Source organism: Chondrus crispus, genomic scaffold (genome assembly GCF_000350225.1).
Source record: "Chondrus crispus Stackhouse genomic scaffold, scaffold_4, whole genome shotgun sequence".
In the NCBI taxonomy this organism is placed as follows: Eukaryota; Rhodophyta; class Florideophyceae; order Gigartinales; family Gigartinaceae; genus Chondrus; species Chondrus crispus.
In genome coordinates, this window is record NW_005179249.1 from 491,260 (window position 1) to 509,492 (window position 18,233).

General features: G+C 54.5%; 5 protein-coding genes; all 5 read right to left on the reverse strand.

The window, feature by feature from the left end:
* Positions 1–149: 149 nt before the first annotated feature.
* CHC_T00006277001 (hypothetical protein) lies at positions 150–3,640 on the reverse strand. XM_005717900.1 is given in 2 exon segments: positions 150–238; positions 239–3,640. The coding sequence occupies 1 exon segment, from the start codon at positions 3,638–3,640 to the stop codon at positions 239–241; it is 3,402 nt and encodes a 1,133-aa protein (XP_005717957.1). The 3' UTR covers positions 150–238.
* Positions 3,641–4,347: 707 nt separating this feature from the next.
* On the reverse strand, positions 4,348–6,432 carry CHC_T00006278001 (hypothetical protein). Its single transcript, XM_005717901.1, has one exon. The coding sequence runs from the start codon at positions 6,430–6,432 to the stop codon at positions 4,348–4,350; it is 2,085 nt and encodes a 694-aa protein (XP_005717958.1).
* Positions 6,433–12,476: 6,044 nt separating this feature from the next.
* Positions 12,477–13,904, reverse strand: CHC_T00006279001 (hypothetical protein). Its single transcript, XM_005717902.1, has one exon. It carries the CDS (start codon positions 13,902–13,904, stop codon positions 12,477–12,479), a length of 1,428 nt encoding a protein of 475 aa, XP_005717959.1.
* Positions 13,905–15,057: 1,153 nt separating this feature from the next.
* Positions 15,058–15,669, reverse strand: CHC_T00006280001 (hypothetical protein). Its single transcript, XM_005717903.1, has 2 exons — positions 15,519–15,669; positions 15,058–15,377 (listed from the first exon to the last, which is right to left on the reverse strand). Exons 1-2 carry the CDS (start codon positions 15,667–15,669, stop codon positions 15,058–15,060), a joined length of 471 nt encoding a protein of 156 aa, XP_005717960.1.
* A 164-nt stretch (positions 15,670–15,833) lies between these two features.
* Positions 15,834–17,876, reverse strand: CHC_T00008970001 (histone deacetylase). XM_005717904.1 is given in 5 exon segments: positions 15,834–16,319; positions 16,320–17,462; positions 17,583–17,599; positions 17,694–17,814; positions 17,815–17,876. 3 exon segments carry the CDS (start codon positions 17,812–17,814, stop codon positions 16,320–16,322), a joined length of 1,281 nt encoding a protein of 426 aa, XP_005717961.1. The 5' UTR covers positions 17,815–17,876; the 3' UTR covers positions 15,834–16,319.
* Between the last annotated feature and the right edge of the window lie 357 nt (positions 17,877–18,233).

Sequence of the window (18,233 nt, forward strand, 5' to 3'; positions counted from 1 at the left end):
ACAATTCCGATGTTCACCACTCCATGCATTGCGGCAGCGGAGATTAGGGCAGGGCGGAAACGGTAGACCGGGGCGAAGGGGGGGCATGGAGGGGGAAGGGCGGAGGTGTATGATGGTGCACGTGAGAGGTGTGACGCTGCAGGAAAATGGTAAGATTTTTGGTTTAAAATAGATTTGGTCGATAACCGCCCCGCCGCTACCACATGGCGGCGGCTCTCCATCATCGCCAACAACGTCCTCACGGCCTCCCCCCACCACGCCGCGACTTAATGAACGTTTCTATCCGCTCCTTCAGCTCCACCTCCTCCACCAACATGTCCTCAGTCAACAACTTCCGATTGAACGGGTCCACCTTGTCACTTAGCAGAATTCGACAGATTACCGCACGGTCCATGATATTCCCCGATGTCGGTAGCCGAACAGGGTTTCTCATCACGCTGCTCATGATCGGGTCTAGGAACTCGTCTGGGATCTCCCCCAGCGCCCCTTCCTCTTCCTCGTCCTCTTTCACTGCCTTCTCCGCCCGTTCCGCGATTTCTCTTAATACCTGTATTTCCTGCGCACTCACCAACCGTCGTCGCGTCGCAATCCCGATAGCTCGCGGCAACAGCTCCTTCTTATACGAACGCCCATCCAGTCCCACAGCCTTTGCAAATGTCTCGTCCTCGCCAAAGTGCACGTATGTTTGAATAATTCGTGTTAGGAGCAGTCGCGGTTTCCACGACACTTTTTCCGGTTCAGACACCTTGAGGTCTCGGCATCTCTTTTCACACAACCGCACCAGCAGGTAGTTCAGCATTTCTGTCAACCGACTCACCATCTCATCGCGTAAGAAAATTCGTCGCACAACCGCATCATCCGTCAGTAGCCATAACAGCTTCACGTTGTTGTTGGCCAACTGGTTGTACGTTTTGGCCGACCCCTCCAGTTTCTTTAATCGCTCCCGCTTTTCCTCTTTCTCCTCGTCTGTCAGCCCCTCCCATTCTGCAGATCCCCCTTTAATCACCCCTTCAAGCGTATTCATCTCCTCCAAATCGTCCAACACCGAGTCCAACAGGTGGTTGGCATCGTTTAAAACCATGTTCACAAAACGGAGAAAACGCCCCTCATCTTGTGCCTCCACTCTCACAGACTTTCGATAGTCTGCCATGTACCAAAGCGATTCAACAATCGATCCAATTCGGTACCGGATGGAAAACTTGTCGTAAAACTGCGTGTGCGATCCTGTATGCTCCACATCTACATACAGACGAAACAGCGCTCCGGGTAGAAATCTTCGCGAAAGTGAATGCCCGGAAAACAGTGCCTCCATCCCTGGGTTCCGGGGTCCACGATACTCTTCGTCCTCGTCATCTTGCACCCCACCCATCCCTCTCGGGAATATCATCCACAAGAATTCTATCAGCTTTGCTCGTAGATAAGGGTTTTTTAAGTGCAGCGGTGATGCTGACCCGGCGATGCAAAAGCTCACAATGTCTTCCAAAAGCGCACTATTATCATCTACTATCTCAGGTCTAAATCGCATCGTACACAGAAGAGTTGTCGTGATCGCCTCCACTGTGTGTTCAGGTAATGACGCAAACGTTGGATGTGGAGGAACTGGTAGAGGCAGTAATGATTCCCGTGCTGGTTCTTGAAGCAACTTCTTCATCAACCATTCGGCATCTGCAGCTGCAAACCGCACCAGTGTCGTTAGAGTCTCGGGATCTTGTACGTACACATCGTAGCACAGCTTTGCAGACGCAAGGCTATCTCTCCGCTGTTTGAACGCAACTAGTTGCATCAATCCCCTCGGTGGCAGTCTGTGAACACTTTTGGCTGCTTCCATCTCATCTATCACGTCCTTGAGTTGACGCAGCGTTCGCAAAATTGATTCTTCATACATATTTTCTACTGCAATGAATCCGAGGTGGATTGAGCTAAGTGCGAGCCAGAAGCATTCCGTCACAAAACCGAATTCCTTGGCAACTTGTTGTGGAGCCACCTGTGCATCTTCTGACCCACTAGCAGCTTGTGAGCTGGAGGCTGAAGCTGTAGCGCCAGATTCTCTTGCAGCAGCCTCGAGGTGTCTGGTGAGAGACTCTTGCGCGTTTTCGTTCCTTTGATCAACCCACCACCTCTTCAGCATGTCTGAATCCGCTGCGAGCCTGGTTGCGTCTTCGTAGTCAAGCCGATGAGACGACTGCGGAAAGGTAGGATCAATCTTCTGCAGCATTTTCCAACCCCCATTCACGATCGGTTCACAAAACTGGAGAAGCACATGCATGACGTTGAGCATGAATCCATCTCCAGAAACTTCTGCATAGTCGACCTGCATGGCGGTACGCTTTTGGTTCAGATTCAGAATTGTTGCAAACCAACTGAGGACTGCATTTCGAGGTTGTGCGCCGGCTTTGCACAACATGAGGCATATTTGATGCAGGCGAGCCCGCGCGACCGAAAGCGAGGATCGAAGAGAGTAAATTATTCCTTCGGCAGAAACGCGGTCAAGCATTGTCGGATTTGCGAACATCGTGTTGGCTATTTGCGGGTCTTCAATGCGAGATGGCGCATGCAGCGGGAGACCGGGCAGGGCAGATATCGCAAAGAAAGGCGCGAGAAAGGATAGGGTATTGAACATGGTGACGTTTAAGGGCCTCGCGTCGGTTCCTTTTGGCACAAAACTCGTATCCGAGGTGACGAGTACGCACAGTTCCTTATGCTTAAGGAGCCCGACCAGGGCGTTGAGTGGCTTAAGGAAAGAGCTCGACGAGAGCTTCATGTTTGTGAGGGCTTCATGGCGAACCGCGCGAAAGACTCGCGTGAAGACTGGAAGAATGTCATCCAAACCAGGTCCGTCCTGCTCAGCGTGAAAACTGAGCAGCGACCGAATAAATCCAGTCGGGACTTTCTGTTGCAGTATGCATTCAGCAAACGCTTCTGGTTTAACGTTGTCAGTTTCCATGAACGACCCGTTCAAAAGCATTCCCGAGTACGTCATAATGCGTCTCTGAACTTCGGCGACAGTCTGTTGCAACGTCATGCGTCTATCCGCATGCTCCTCACCCATAATGCGGCGGTTGGAGTTAATCTCAGACACTTGCTGCCCACACCTTACAAAGCAGTCAAAGAGATAGCCCAGCGGATCCTTCGAGCCGTTAATACGATCAATCAAGATATCATCCGCATGCAGATCGACCTCAAGCAGCAACGTCTCCCCTTCCTTCACTCCCGCTTCCTGTCTGAGCCCATCGACGAGATCCGGGAGATACTCGCAGCCTCCAACGGCCTGCAGCGGCGTGATGGCGATACGAAGGCTCTTCGCGACGACCTTAGACACGGCTGCTTCCAGTGTTTGCAGCGGTGCCGCGGGGCGTTTGGGCACTGGCTCCTCGATCGGTTCTGGTTCGCGCGGCGTCGGGACTGGCGGCGGGGATGGCGGCTTGGGCGCGGCGGCCTCACGGGCGGCCTTCTCGGCTTCCCATTTGGCGCGGCGCTCTTCCAGCTCCTTGCGGCGGGCCTTTTCGGCAGCGTGCGACGCTTCGAGCTTGGCGAGGCGGCGGCGACGGATCTCGTCCGGCGTCAAGGCGGCGCTACCGTCGGCCTGTTCCTGATCGGGGTTGGCGCCGTCGCTCGGCGCATTGGCGCGGAACCAATTCATGTGGTTTCAGATCACGGGGCGCGTGGCGTCTCTGCGGGGCGGATGGTGGTGTCCCAAGGCGTGGTGTGCTAAGGCTGAACAGCTGTGGGGCGCTGGACGAAATTGGGAGAGCGGCGTTATACTGAACTGGCGTGGACCAAGAGGAAGATGATTCGCTGCCCGGTTTCCTTCCAGCACAGGATGCGGGTGGCGGAAGGTTTTCGTGTTGTTGCAGATTGCGACTTGGCGACTTGGCAAAATCGCCTTCCATCTCAATTATTTACGGATTGCAGATGACACGTGGCAGTCGAATCCTCCTCCCTTCTCTTCGCGGCTCTGTATCTTTTTGTTCCAAGTGCCGTAGAATTGTTTTCTGAACAGCAGTTGCCGAGAAAATTTATTGCTCTTTCCCAAATCCTCACCCACTTCATACCGTATCATTGATTCTCGTGCTTGCACGCGATAAGCCAAAAAAGAGCCAACCTCTGTCCGTAAAGCACAGGTGTTTCCTGTTTAGTTTCAGCACAGTACAGATCTTTGAGAACAGATCTTGTCAGGGCTAAAAGCGCCTACCATGCAATAGTATCGCAGCAGATTACTGCACTCTAATCAGCTTCGTCGAAAGATTTACAAACGCTTCGACTCCTTTAACTATGCACAATCCCCTATGCTTCTTCGGCTCCTGTAGGGAACGAGAGCCGACTTCTATTACATTCTCAGGCAGGAACCTACCTTCTTCTTGCAAGCTCCAGCACATTGCTATTCGTAGTGCTACCGTGAACATCACTGATGTGGTTCTTCAATTCATTCTCGTTCTCAAACGTGCCCGGGCAGTCAGCGAATGCACACCCATGCATCGTCACCTCTTCGCATGGGTGCGCATTCGTCATATGCGTCTTGAGCGCGTTGCGACTCGACGCCCTGTACCCGCACTCTTTGCAGCTGAGCGTCTTCTTCTTGCCGTGGATGTGTCCGATATGACTATGCAGGTGCGAAGCCTGGTAAAACTCATATTGGCAGAACTGACATTTGAACCGCCTCTGGTGAAGATGCACCGACTGAATGTGGCGGTTCAAGTGACCAGAATGCCCAAAGCTCTTGCCGCACGTTTCGCATAAGTACATACGCTTACCCTCATGCACAACCTTCACGTGGCGCAGGAGATCGCCGCGGTTCTTGAACCTGGACTCGCAGGTCCTGCATTTGTGCTTGCGCTCATCATCACCGCCAGTCTCGTTGGTGTGTCGCTTGGCACGCTTTTTCCGGCTAGCAGTCCGGATTTGCTTCCCGCTACCGTCAACCTGCGTCACACGCGCTTCCCTCGCAGATGTTTCGCTCGATACAACTGAGGACCAAACGCCCTTGCTTGTCTCTAACCCATTGGGGGTATTCAGTGAAGTGTCGAGCAACTCGAGCGGGATGGGGTCATGCAACGCGGTAAGATTGGGAGGGGTGAGCGTCTGTGACTCGAGCGGGGAAAAGATGTCTTCGATGGGGTCAAGAAGGTCGGGTTTTGTCAGCGGCTGCTCCAAGGGACTGGGATAATCCATGCCGGAGGTGGCGGTGAAGTTAGGGCTCAAATCGATCTCTGGGGTAGGGTCAATGTAGGCTTTTCCAAACGGATCAAACGAAGCGTCTATGTAGGGAAGCTCTGGCTCGGGTAGCGGGGCAGTGGCCTGCTGCAGAAGGACGTCTTGCGCGTTGGCCATGGCGTCTGGATGGTTCAGAGACGTGGCCGTTGCGGACATGCCGGGAAAGATGGAGACGAAGTCGTCGACCGACTCGATGGAATCAGAGGTAGTGGGAGCAAGGGAAGGATGTAGAAAGTCGGTGACTTGTGTGTTACCAAGTGCATAAGGTGTGGGTCGCAGTGCAGTATCTAAGATAAAGTCGTCTTCGCCGGGGTCGAGGGTTTCACGAACGCGCTTGCGAGTGACGTAGCTGTTATGCAGGTCGATGAAGTCATTCTCGATACTCTTCGCCATGACAAGCGTATCGGTCCTGGGCATGATGACGGTGATACCGAGACCGTGGATAGCTTTTGTCCTGCACAGGTTGATGTACTCAGAGTTTCCCTTCTGCAGTACGTTGAGAACGGGGACCTCGTTGTTGACGATGCGCAGCTCGCCGATGCCTGGCAGGATGGCGGTTATGCGCATCTTAATGGTGCCGACTTGAGCCTTGGCCATGAAGCAGCTGGTAAACTGATTCCAAGTGTAGGTGGACTTGCGCACGGTTGAGCTCGGGGCGTAGCTATCAAAGCTGCAGAGACAACTCTTCCCGACCTGACCGCAGCGCGGACAAGAAGCGGCCTCGAACACGTCGGCCCTCATGAGGACCGGACCGAGGGTCTGCTCAATGCCGCTTGGGGCGTGGAGCCTGGCGGTGGCAACGACCGGCAAGGACAAGTCCAATGTATGAATAAACTGCCTGAACATGACGATGATCTTGCCGTCCTCGAAGGTATCGAACTCCATAAACTCCAGGGCGTCCTTCGTGGAGAAGTCGACTGCGAAGCGCCTCGCAACGGGCCTCTTATTAAGCATGAGCGGGGACTTTGCGAAGACGTGGGGCTGTCCAAGCCCCCAAATGACGCCAAGAATGAAGTCGCCTGCGCGGCCGGTGACGATGAGCATGTCCTCGACGTTCATGGTGCGCGGGACGCCTGGCGGATACACGCCCCAGCCGATGGCGTACACAAACGAGGCGGCCATGGCGTCGGGCGTGACGGTGCGGACGGGGTCCCAGCCGAAGAGCCATCGCGCGACGTCGGCGTTGCGGAGGTAGCGGTCGAGGGCGGCGTCGACATCCATGATGGGCGGGCAGTGGCACACGAGCCGGGCGCGAGGGTGGGGACGGGCGGGCGCGGCAGAGGCACAAGGGAAGGGCCAGGTACGCAGAGCGAGTCTACTGTACCCAACGGTAGAAGCAGGCGAAGGGGGCAGAGGATGGCAAGGGGTACTGGTAGATATGAAGGAGGGCTAACAGGAACAGAAGAACATTCGTGAGAACGACAGAGGGGGGTGCTAAAGCATGTGTTGGCCGGGCCAAAAACCGTACGCCGAAAGCTGCCGGGTGGCACATGACGTCGCTTCAGGAAGAGGGGAATCTGGGGGGGCAAATCGTGCCTCGCTGGCCCGGGCGGGAGATATTCCTGGTCCTCTTCATTTAGCACGCGCGAGTCGCGTGGCGCCAGCAAGGTGCACGGGTTGCTGCCGATGCGAAGCTCGAGTTTCGTCACTGTTTGCGCCCCGATCGGACCGCCCTGCGGCCAGGAGGCCCCGCGCCGTGCGAGGCTGCACAAAGCCGCCGTAGCGCGCTCGCGGCGTGGCGCACTGCAAAGCCCGGTAGAGTGCCGGAATGCACGCCAGATGGAACGCCAGTATTGATAGTCTGATATCAGGGGGCGACAGCCAAGCCAGGTGTGTCAGCCAGGTGTGTCCGCGTTCCCACCACTCCTTGCGTCCCAACCGGCGCTCGGTGCTCGGAAATGGGCTCTCTGTGCTTATTCTCCGTGCAAAGTCACAGCAGCACTGATCGCATGTTACAGTATGAGATGCGAGTTCTGTCCCGAATCCTCTCACTGCCATAACAACTGCTTCTCTAAACATCTGGCCATTCTCTGGGTGCCAAGTTTTCTCTTGCGCGACTCGCTACCATCCCGTAACATTCATACACGTACTAAAATGGCCCGTCTGCATTACAGAGCGTACAGTAACAATACAGTATGATTTCAAGCATCTCTCACATGAGGCTGGTGCCAAGCTTATAGATGGGCGCAGGCAGAGCTCCATACCAGCGCCTTTTCTACAGCTCCTGCTTTTGACTGCTCGATCAAATTCCGTACAGTATTCGCCTTCCGTTGACAGCGACTTGGTCTGTCTCCGCATTAGCTGATCTTTCACCAGCCTGTCAGAAGGATCCAACGACCTTATCCTGAGTCGAAAGAACGTAAAGAACAATGCACGAAAAATGATCTTCAAGATCCTGTCATGCATTGTCGCCCTGGCGCAGCTCTTCTCAGAAATTCGGGGAGCAGCAGGAACGACGCGACATGCGGGCCGAATTCCTTCGCTGCTGCCACAATGCAGAAAACGAAAAGTCGAAAGTCATTTCGCAACTGGGCCTCATGAGAAGGCACACATGTTTTACTGCCCCTAAACTTTACATCCGTTCCGCCAGCAAGCCTGACTTTTCCGTACTACAAAAGTCTCATTTCAGTCCCTGCAGCCCCACTATCTCCCGCTTCCGTCCTACCGGGATTTCTCAGCCCGGCCCAACCCAAATACCCTATTTTCGTCGAGATAATGTTCGGCAGCGATCATTGGCTGGCGCGACAGAAACCACAACACACAGTACACAATACGCAGCCACGCTGCACGCCCACCAGCAGCAGGGTAGAAATAGTAGGCCCCGAGAAACAGAGCAAAAGGGGAGCCAGAAACAGCAAAGAGGAGCCAGAAACAGAGCAAAGGGGAGCGAGAAAAAAAATGCAACCGCATGGCGAACATTTGTCCAAATGACACTAAGGGCGTGTCTTAACAGGCTGGTTTTTGCTTTGCCTTGCCCGGTTTTGCCAGGAATACTTTTAAATTCTTAACAAATACCGTATGCTTCTTAAGCCGTTGCTTTTCTTAAACACATAAATTAAAACGTAGGAGCCACTCATAGCACGCCAAGTCACTTCTTTGGGCAAGGCAAAGCAAACCGCAGCAAAACGGGGCATGTTAAGACACACCCTTAGGGTGTCGTCCAATCCCACAGTCCCAGAGAGGGAACTGAAAATTCATTCTTGCGGGCGTTCCTCTTGGCTAAGGATTGGTCAGGATATTGCGGGCCATGCAGATGTCTGTCTACCGACCCACGAGATCAAGGAAAGCCCCACCGAACCGATAAACAAAACTCCCTGTAGCAACAATGCATTGCTGGAACGTGGAACACACCTGCATTACAGTGAAGAAGAGATCCTTCTGCAGTCTACTGTAACATCAAGACATATTGTAGTGTGGGCACAATCCACAGTTGCCCACTCTCTATCTTAGTCTAAAGTTTAGACTCTAAACGTGTACGTTTATCTGGGAAAGGTCCACTAAAAAAGCGGAGGGTCTGCGCTCGAGGGTCCTTACGGTCCAGAGAAGAAGAGCGACACGTCACACGCATCTGTCTCGCAGAGTTGCTCTGGCTAGGACCAGCAGTTGCTTGCAGAGTGTACAGCTTGTACGCTACAGCCGTGCCTCGAATTGTACTGTACACGTTTTCAATTTCCGTGCGTGTACACGTTGGCACTAAGTGGATGCTTGCCATTTGGTCCCCCCACTGTAAACTTTATTCTGTACTTTTCCTTCGCGCATTACACTGTAAGATGTACACTGTGAACTACAGTACACACTGTGTACTACACAGTGCACAGTGTGCATCTTCGCGGGACATTACAGATTCTACAGTACAGTACATCTTGCAGTGCCGTGCGCAAAGCGCCACACAAGTGGAGTGCAGAAATGCAACTCTACCTCAGCCAAAAACTTTGCATTAAAAAACGAAAGTTGTCGGGTGTATTTTCGCGCCCCTACTTCTCACAAGACCCGAATGCAGTACCCTGACAGTGTACAGGGGTATCGCCAATTCCACACAAAGGAAAGTTGCAAAACTCTCGCGTCCGCCATTCCAGTGCAGACATGAAAGTGCGGTCCACCGCCGCCACCATTTGATGCATTGGAACCGGTGCCGAATTTTTCCGCCACCGGTCGTCTGCCTCGAGAGGACAGCGCTTACAGTCTGCAACCAAGCTGCCATGGCCCATCGAGCCACACCGGAGACGGCATCGCCCTCATTATCATTACAGAGCCTAGAAGGCCTGCACTTACTTTCGGCATGCTTGGCCAAGCAGTATTGCCGCAAGGGGGGTCTTCTCTCTGCACCTTTTGAGTACAAAGCAATACACTACGGCGCGCAGCACGCGTTGGACTGAATCGCGCCGTTTCGACTGGCGGTAGCTTTGCGCTCGTTGCAAAGATGGCATGCACCGGCCATCCGAGCGGCGGCTGTCGTTCAGCCAGGCGTTCAAGAAGGCGCCTGGGACGTTTACTGCGGAATCCAACGCAGCTCGCCAGGGTCGTGGATGCTATGGGTCGGCAGATATTGTACTGTAGTAAAGGGATTGTTCCAGGAGGAAATGCTTGAAGGTCGTGTCCGCAGGGTCCCTGTCCTCTCTGCATACATGCAATGCAGGCAGCCAACCAGGGGGTGTGGTTGGTGCAGGTGCATCTCGAGAGCTTTACCGGATTGGGTGGCAAGAGATCAAAAAAAATATTTAAAAGAAACTTCTACGGCCATACTTGGCAGTTGGCGCGGATGGCGGGGAGCGAAACGTATAATTTGGACAAAGCGGCGGGGTTCCGACGCCGGATTGAGGCGCCATAATCGGACGTGTCATACGTGTATGGTTCCCGCCAAAGAAGGTATCAAGATGGGCTCACGGGGGAGCGGACCGAGATCCACCCGTGATCACAAGCCGCCGCCGCCCCGCGGGGCGGGAGCCTCGTTCGCGGGTGTTCCAGCCGGAAACGTGGACGCGTATGACGTCAAAAACCGCCTTGCAAGTGCTGGTGTCATACTGACGTAGGCGCAGGCGTGGGGGGGGCGGGGCGTTCCAATGGGCCAGCGGCATCGTTTTCCACACAAAATTTCCCCCACTCACCTCTCGTCATGTTTCCCCCGCTCGCATTCCCGCGCACCCTCAGACCCAACACCCCTCGCACCTTAGTTCCTCGGGCCGCACCCCATGGCGCCCTTTCTTTTCGTTCACACCGCTCCGCAACCACTACACTGGGCCCCCCCCGCCTTATCCCTCCCTTTTTTGGGCCACCCTTCGCGCCCCGTACTCCCCCCCACCGTCCGCGCTCGTCCCCTCCCGCGCAACCCTCCTACTTAAAGCCCTCCCATACCACTACTACTTCCCTCTCACCCTCCTACTCCCGCCTCCGACCGACCCTTCTACTCCCTCCTTCTCCCGACGCGATCCTACACATGCCCTCTCATCCCCCCTTACTCTATTTTCCCTTCCACTTCGTTGCAGAACATGGCCGAGCTTCCATTTTGGGATGAGGAGTGCCTTCGCGGCTCTATCGACCGTGGACCGCTCCCTCCCCCGCCTCGCTCGTTGTTCGAGTCAGACCTTTTCTGCAATGAGGACGTCGAAAACGATCCTCTGCCACCCCCACACATCTCTCCGGACAACGACTTCCTCTTCAACAACCAGGATGCCTTCTCCTCTCCAGCTCGTGCTCCGCTCTCTCCAACGCCTTTCCTCTCCTCCAGCCCTCCGCTCACACGCCACCCACCCCCATTCCCAATGTCTCCCATCCGCCCACTAGCCGCTACACCGCCTCGCCCGGGCTGGAAATCCTTCCTCGATGACAATTGCCCTCTCCGCAAACGAGTCAAGGTCACTATTACCCCGTCCGCTCGTGCTCGTCGCTCCCTCGGCCTCACTTCCCCGGAGCCTCCAGCAAAGAAGCCCCGCCTCGCCTCCCCGCCGCGAGACTACCCCACGCCCCAAGTCCATGTTCCGCGTCGCAGGCAGACCACTCTGCGCCTCTCCCGCTCTGGCGACCTAGCCGGTCGCATTATGCTGCACCTTCCCTCCAACTCATCAGCAATCCCTTCCTCTCCGCCCGCCAACCAGACTTTTTCCTGCAAGCAGCTGAATTCCAGATCTAAATCCACTAACTCCCGCAATAACAACACAACTGACCTCACCATGGAAGACAAATTACACACCATGGCTTTTGGACAAGGCTCAGAGCCGGAGCCGGAGCCAGAGTCAGAGCCAGCTCGGCAGCCCTCGTCTGATCCCGAACTGGATCTCGAAATTGCCCTCGAGCAAGATTTTGATTCGGACACATGCGCCAAGCTCGAAGAGAACTGCTCCTTTGCCGAGACCTTGGAAAGAACTTTGAACACTATGCCGGAAGACAACCCTTCATCGCAAACACCACCCACCCGTGCCATTCCTGTCAAACACAACCCTCGCCAGCGTGCACCCAGACGAGAATGCATTACAAGTGACCTCAGCCAGCGTCTGTCGTTTGTCACTCAAAACTTGTCCCTGGCCTCGTCCGCACGCCGGGACTCAGGCCTGATGAAGCCCTTAGTCGATGCAGCTGTGCAGGCTGTCACCTGCGCGGCCCAGACGTATAGCTCATTGCTGACCAAAGTCAGCTCGTCGCCGCCGGCCATCGTTTTCGCAGACGCCTGGCGCTCTCCAAGAGTAACGGCTTCAGGTCACAAGCCAACTAAGCGAGCAAGTCGGACAAGAACTGCAAGGGGAAACAAAGTTGGGAAAGTAGCGGTCAAGAGAAAGCGCTGCCGCCGAAGACGGACTCTTCTAAGTTTCGACGACCACGAGGTCCAACCGCTGCACGACGGACGTAGCGAGGAACTCAACAGTCAGATGGACGACAATAGCGCTTTAGCAAGCTATCTTAACTCGCCGACGACACTGAGGACTGAGGCTCTTGCTTGCTGACATTGGCCGATAGGAGCAACGAGGTTACTTTTACTGTCGTGTTTTGCACGCGCGTGACCAGCCTGTTTCGAAGCTGTACATACGGACTGGCGAATGTATTCTAACGCTACGTGCTACGACATGGCGCCCCGTCGAAGATTGCGTGAATATCACCCACTCGAGGGATCGCGAAAAAGATAAACGAGGTTTTGAAACATGAGGTTGAGCGAACGAGGCGCGAGGACTGCGCGAGACTTGAACGAGTGAGAAGGTGGCAACAAGTGTGAAACATTGTTACAGTACAATAAAGAAAGCGCCAAAACTGGGTCGAGCTTCCCTAGCCCCCTCGTGCTAGTTAGACCAGACATGTACCAAGCCGTCCCTCGTGCCTGAATAGACTTCGTTTCGTTCCTCGTTGTAGTGCAACGCAGATACGTTTTCCAGGGCGCGAATATGGTCAGCGGCGTGGTCTGGGCCACAGGTGATTTTGCCAAGCGACTTGCCGCTGTCAATCCACGACATGTTGATGGAACCGTGGCCGCAGTCGCCGTCCTGATGACAATGCGAGACGATAATATCTTGCTTTTGTGTGATATAAATGCAATTGGTGCTTGAATCCTGACTAAACAGGGTATGATCTTCAAAGGCAGTTACGCGTTCGCCAGAAAAGTTCCAGACGCTGACGTGGCGGTTCTGAAATGTGAGAAACAACTCACTCTCGTACAAGAAGATGAAAGCGTTTGGCAGTAGAAAATGGCTGCGTTCGACAACAACATGATCGCCTGTGCAAACGTCGACAATCTGGAGATTCTCATTCTCCTGCTTAACCAAGAGCTTTTGATGGAACTGTTCAATAAACTCGAGCTTACGCTTACGATGCAGCATGTGCTTGATGTCCCTCAACAGCTCTCCGTTCTCCACGTTTAAGATGCGAATTGGAACGTAGGATTCCATTCGGTCGAAAACCAGGAGCATGATACACGGGGAAATCTTAATCTCTGTAATTCCCTTGTACGGTATAGTGAAAGCATGCTCATAAGTTCGCAAGTCCCAGACCTTGTAAGTCTTATCATCCGCGGAGAAGGTGAGAATCTTACCGTTGACATCATCAAACTCGACGAAACCCGGCCAACGCAGGCTCTCCGTTTCGAAAATGGGATAGCCAGATTCAATCTTCCCCTTCCTGATGTGTGCAAGCGGTGTGGAACGACAGTGCAAGCTCGAAAACTCATCCTTCTTAAACACGGACACGGTAATCAACGAATCATTAGTCTTGTTCAAGAACAGGCTTCTGATAACCTCTCCCTTGCACGTATTAACCAGACAGAGCTTTTCCCTCAAGTCCCTCGAAAAGACGGTGCAAACGCCATTATTCGCGAGAGCGAAAATAAGTTCGCGGCTGCTAACAATCTCGATGATCCTGCTGCGATTGGGATGCCTCGTCCACAATCTGGGGTCGTCATCGCAGGGCTTCGCGTGGATATCGAACGAGACCTGGAGGCGAATGTGGGCGAACTTGTCGCGAGCCAGGGCCGGGCCAGAGAGCCCCGCGTTGCCCAGGCCGAGCTCGCGGTGCTGCAAGCGGCGCGCGAGGGTGGCGTAGGTCGAGGTTGAGCGGCGGCGGCGGCGCTTGCCAAGCTGTAACGACAGCGGCAGCGAGGAGTCCACAGGCTTTGCCGGCAACAGGGCCGCGTCCGCGTACGTGCGCTTGCCGGCAGTGGAGATGGGCTGCACCGAGGTGGGGCGCGCGGAGGAGGGCTGGCCGTAGTCGCTCTTCATGGCAGGGAGGGAGGGGTTAGAGCGATGCGGGCAGGGCGGGGGGAGGAGAGGGAAGAGGAAGGGGAACGAGGAGGTGATGGAATGGAGAAGGGCAGAGATGCGGGGCGGGAGAAGATAAGTTGGGTGAGGTAGGAAGGGGAGGGGTGGGAAGGGGGGGTTTTGAAGGAAAGGGAAGAGCGACGTGCGGGGGGGTGCGCCCATAGTTCGAAAATTCGGAAAAGGCGGGCGCGCGGTTGGGAAAAAGAGGTGGCCTCCCTCAGGGCCTCCGGAGGCGGGAAAGGATTTGAATTGCGCGTTTTGGCGCAAGCAACTACAGTAAAAACATTGCTGCGGCACCTTTTTCCTAATTTTTCGCGCACCGAACCACGCAGTACACGTGTGCAACGACGGGAAACCCACTGTCATCAGCGAAACACCCAATCAGCTCGCGCACAGCGCCCGTCAGCAGCGCCCGTCAGCAGCACCCGTCAGCAACCCCTCATCGCGCCTCAAAACAAAAGAAAAGAAAAGCGCCTGTTAGGACTGGCCCTGAGTCACTCCGAACGAAGAGTTGGCGGTGCCAGCACCGGAGCACCCTGACATTTGGCATGAATGGATTGGTTATAAAAAATTATTGGAAATGCTTTCCTCCCATTCAACCAATCCATTCATGCCAAATGTCAGGGTGCTCCGGTGCTGGCACCACCAACTCTTCGTTTGGAACGGCCCTCAAGCACCCAGCCCTTCACGCTTCTTGCTCCTCCTACGCACCCGAATCCCCGCAACACCCCCCCGCCTCTCAGAACCCCAACCGCTACGCCATGCCCATCTACTCCGCACCGCCGTCCGTACGCTTCTCACATGCCTTCACCATCCCCCACCTCTCAGAAGGCCAACCGCTACGCCATGCCCATCTACTCTGCACCGCCGACACCCCCTCCACCTCGTTCACAGCACTGTCCCCTGTCCCAACCGGCTTCATTCTGCAAACACACAACTCTGCCATCCCCGCCGACCCGATACCCCACACTTCCGATCATTCCGTCCCGCCGGGCACTGCCAACGCAACCGTCACCAAAAGCAATCATCATTTAGTCCCCTACACGCCTACAACTCCTTCCACCATTCCGAACCCCTCCCACTGCGCCCGCCCGCCCACTCAACCCGTCCGTCCCTATGACCCTCCCGCGTACGACCGCGTCCCATATCTCTGCACGGCAACGGCCGCCACGACCACGGCCGCCGCCGCCGCGCCCCACATCCCTGCCCTCTTGAGCGCGTCGCCGTTCTCGCGCGCCCAGCTTGCGGCCAAGTCCGCGCCGCGCGCCGCGATCCCGCCGCCCTTGCCGCCGCGCGCCGCCGCGCCGCCGCTGCGCGCGATGCGCAGCTCGTCGTCCGTCGCCGCCCGCACTTCCCCGATCACCAGGCCGTCCAGCCGCGCGCGCGCGTCGCCCGAGTGGCCCACGTCGTCGAACTCGCGCGTTGCGTCGCGCCCTGCCGCGTCCAAAGCGTGCGTGCCCCGCGTCGCGCACGGTTAGTTTTTTTTTTTTTTTTCGCTTTCCTTCCCCCGCGTTTCGTCCGCCGCCGTGCACGCAAAGCCGCGCTTGAGAGGAGCGCAGACGCGCTGCAGCGTACCTGCCAGATCGAGTAGCACCACGTCACCGCCCGGGTGGTCGTGCAGCCAGGACGAGATGTTTAGAACACGCCCGCCGATGATCAGCCAGGCGTCCGCCGCGCTCGAGTGCTTGGCCACTTCTAGCGTGGTGAAGGCTGGCGGATCGTCCATAGAGCTCGCGGCCTGCCGCGTATCATCCAAACGCGAAGAGCCTGGGAAAAAATGAGGCTGCGGCGCTGATCGGAGCAGGTCGCCAACTGTGAGTGTCGAGGTGAAGGCGTCGCAAGGCAATCAGTGAGTTCTCTCTACTCAAACGTGTGCGCTGGCCGTGGGCCTTTCCCAAAACCCAATTTTTCACTAGACGTGGATACAAAATTATCAAAAACAGAAATAATCTGAGCTTTCCTGCTCACTACTTCAGCCTCCTGCAAGTCCTCAGGCCATACTGACGTCTCGCAGCCTCACCGCATTTCAGCTGCAAAATCATGGAGAGGGCAAACGGGTAAAGCGACAGTTGAGGCCGCGCACCGCGGACAATTTCCTCGCCTACGTCTTTCCTCAACTAATTGCTATAGTACGGGCAAGTCACATTTTAAACCAACATTTCAAAATAATTCTTTTCGACACTTCTGCTCAGTCTTCTTACTTTTGGTGAGGAAGGATCCTTCCTCGTTCATATACACAAAAGTTTACATTCACTGTAGTCGTTGCTTGAAGCCCTCGGGATTCCCCCATTAATATGTGCCAAAGGATTTAAACTTCCAGTCGTGCAGAAGTATAGAGCCTCCCGAGAATGATAAGCTGCCCATTACTTCTCCTGGCTAAATCGTCGAGTTCATCCCATTGTCCCTGTCGTGGTCATAAAACTCTCCTTCCGCATCCTTTTGCGAAGGCCGCACCCTCTTGTCAGGATCCCGCTCATCCTCATCTTCCGAAACAAAGTAGGTTGGCGGCATTTCTTGCATCTGAACAGAAGGCGCCGCATTTAAACATCTCAGGTTTTCCATCACCTTAATTTTCAGTTTGTCGATGTAATCCCGGCTGTTCTGATCGTCTAAATCAGTTTTGGGGAAATGTAGATTGTGATCTGGCTCAAAATATTGCCAGTAATCGTTGAACGGAATCGTGTCGTCGATGGCCGTGTCGAGCAGTAGCGCAGTTTCGTAAACCCAGCATCGCGCGACGCTTCGAATATTGTAGCCACCACCACCCAGCACCAATGTCGGAATATTAAAACTCTTCACAAACTGTACGCATTTTCCGTGTCCCTTAATTGTTAGATTGAAGCATCCCAAGCGATCATTTGCGAGAGAATCCGCTCCGCACTGAAGGACCACAGCCGAAGGTTGGAACATCTCCATCACTTTTTGGATGATAGGCTGAAACACCCTTTCGTAGTTGTCGTCGTCGATCCCGTCCTTCAGCGGGAAGTTGACCGCATAGTATTCACCAGCTCCGGACCCCTTGTCCCATACATCTCCAGTCCCCGGGAAAAACATGTCACCAAACTTGTGAAATGAAACAGTCATCACCCTATCCGTTACATAGAAAGCCTCTTCTACGCCGTCGCCGTGATGGACGTCAATATCGATGTACAACACTCGCGGATAAAATTTTAGCAGCTCCAAAATCGCAAGAACGATGTCATTTGTGTAGCAAAAACCAGATGCCTCTGATTTTTTCGCATGATGCAAGCCGCCTGCCCAGTTAACTGCAATGTCTGATGATCCGGCCATCAACTTCCGAGCCCCGTCTATGCTTCCTGCAGTGTATAATTGACAAAATTCAAAAAGTCCGTCAAACAAAGGGCAGTCTCCGCCCGACCGCCCGACGTTAAACTTTGTTAGTTGTTTGGAAAACTCCTGGCAGTTGTCTGGTGTGACCCTTTGCAAAAAATCGATGTAATCAGCCGCATGAAACTGTCTCAGCTCGTCAGGACTGGCTCGCCGAGGCTTGTAAACTTCCTGTGCAAACAAAATGCAAAATAAGACCATGTTAAGGAAAGAACTTTCAGTATACCGCGCAAATGGAGGGAATACATCGCACAGAGCTTGCCGCTAAGTAGGGGCGCCGCCACAACTTACCATCTTCCTGTACAAGCCTGTTGTTGCAATACCATGTAAAGAATCAAAGACCAGTCATTAGAAGGAAGAAATTTTCTTACGCAGAGGCGCAAGAACGATCAAGGAACGTACCGTACGCTAGCATGAGGTTGTGAGTCATGCTCAATCTGTGCGGCTTCATCGGATGGTGCTGCCCATAGTAGAAGCCACCGATGTCATTGTCCATAAAGTACGATATTCTCTTCTTCGTCATCGTGAGGTACAGCAAAAGGAAGAAAAGACTGAGACACGAGCGACGGAGTGCGAAGACTCTCTGAGTTCCACCCAAGTTGTCGTCGGTGCCGCCGAAACGTGCCGACAGTTGCGACGCTACAGTAGATCCTTTGGAGTGACTCTCACAGCGGCCCTGTCAAAAGTATGCTAATTTTTATTGGTTCGAATTTTGTTCAACACATACTAGAATGCGGGATAATTCGATTAAAGTGCTCTGATCTACTCGCTCGGTTCCCTCAGTCAACTGAGCAGTTGAAACGCTCCCTCACATTCTTGCGCTTGTTGAACTCAACTGTCAGGGCCACAGGGCTCGCCAACCTCAGAAAACAAAAGAATGCTTCAAGATGACATTATTTCGCCCCGGAACGAATACCCTCTCGTTTGAGTATTTTTTACACG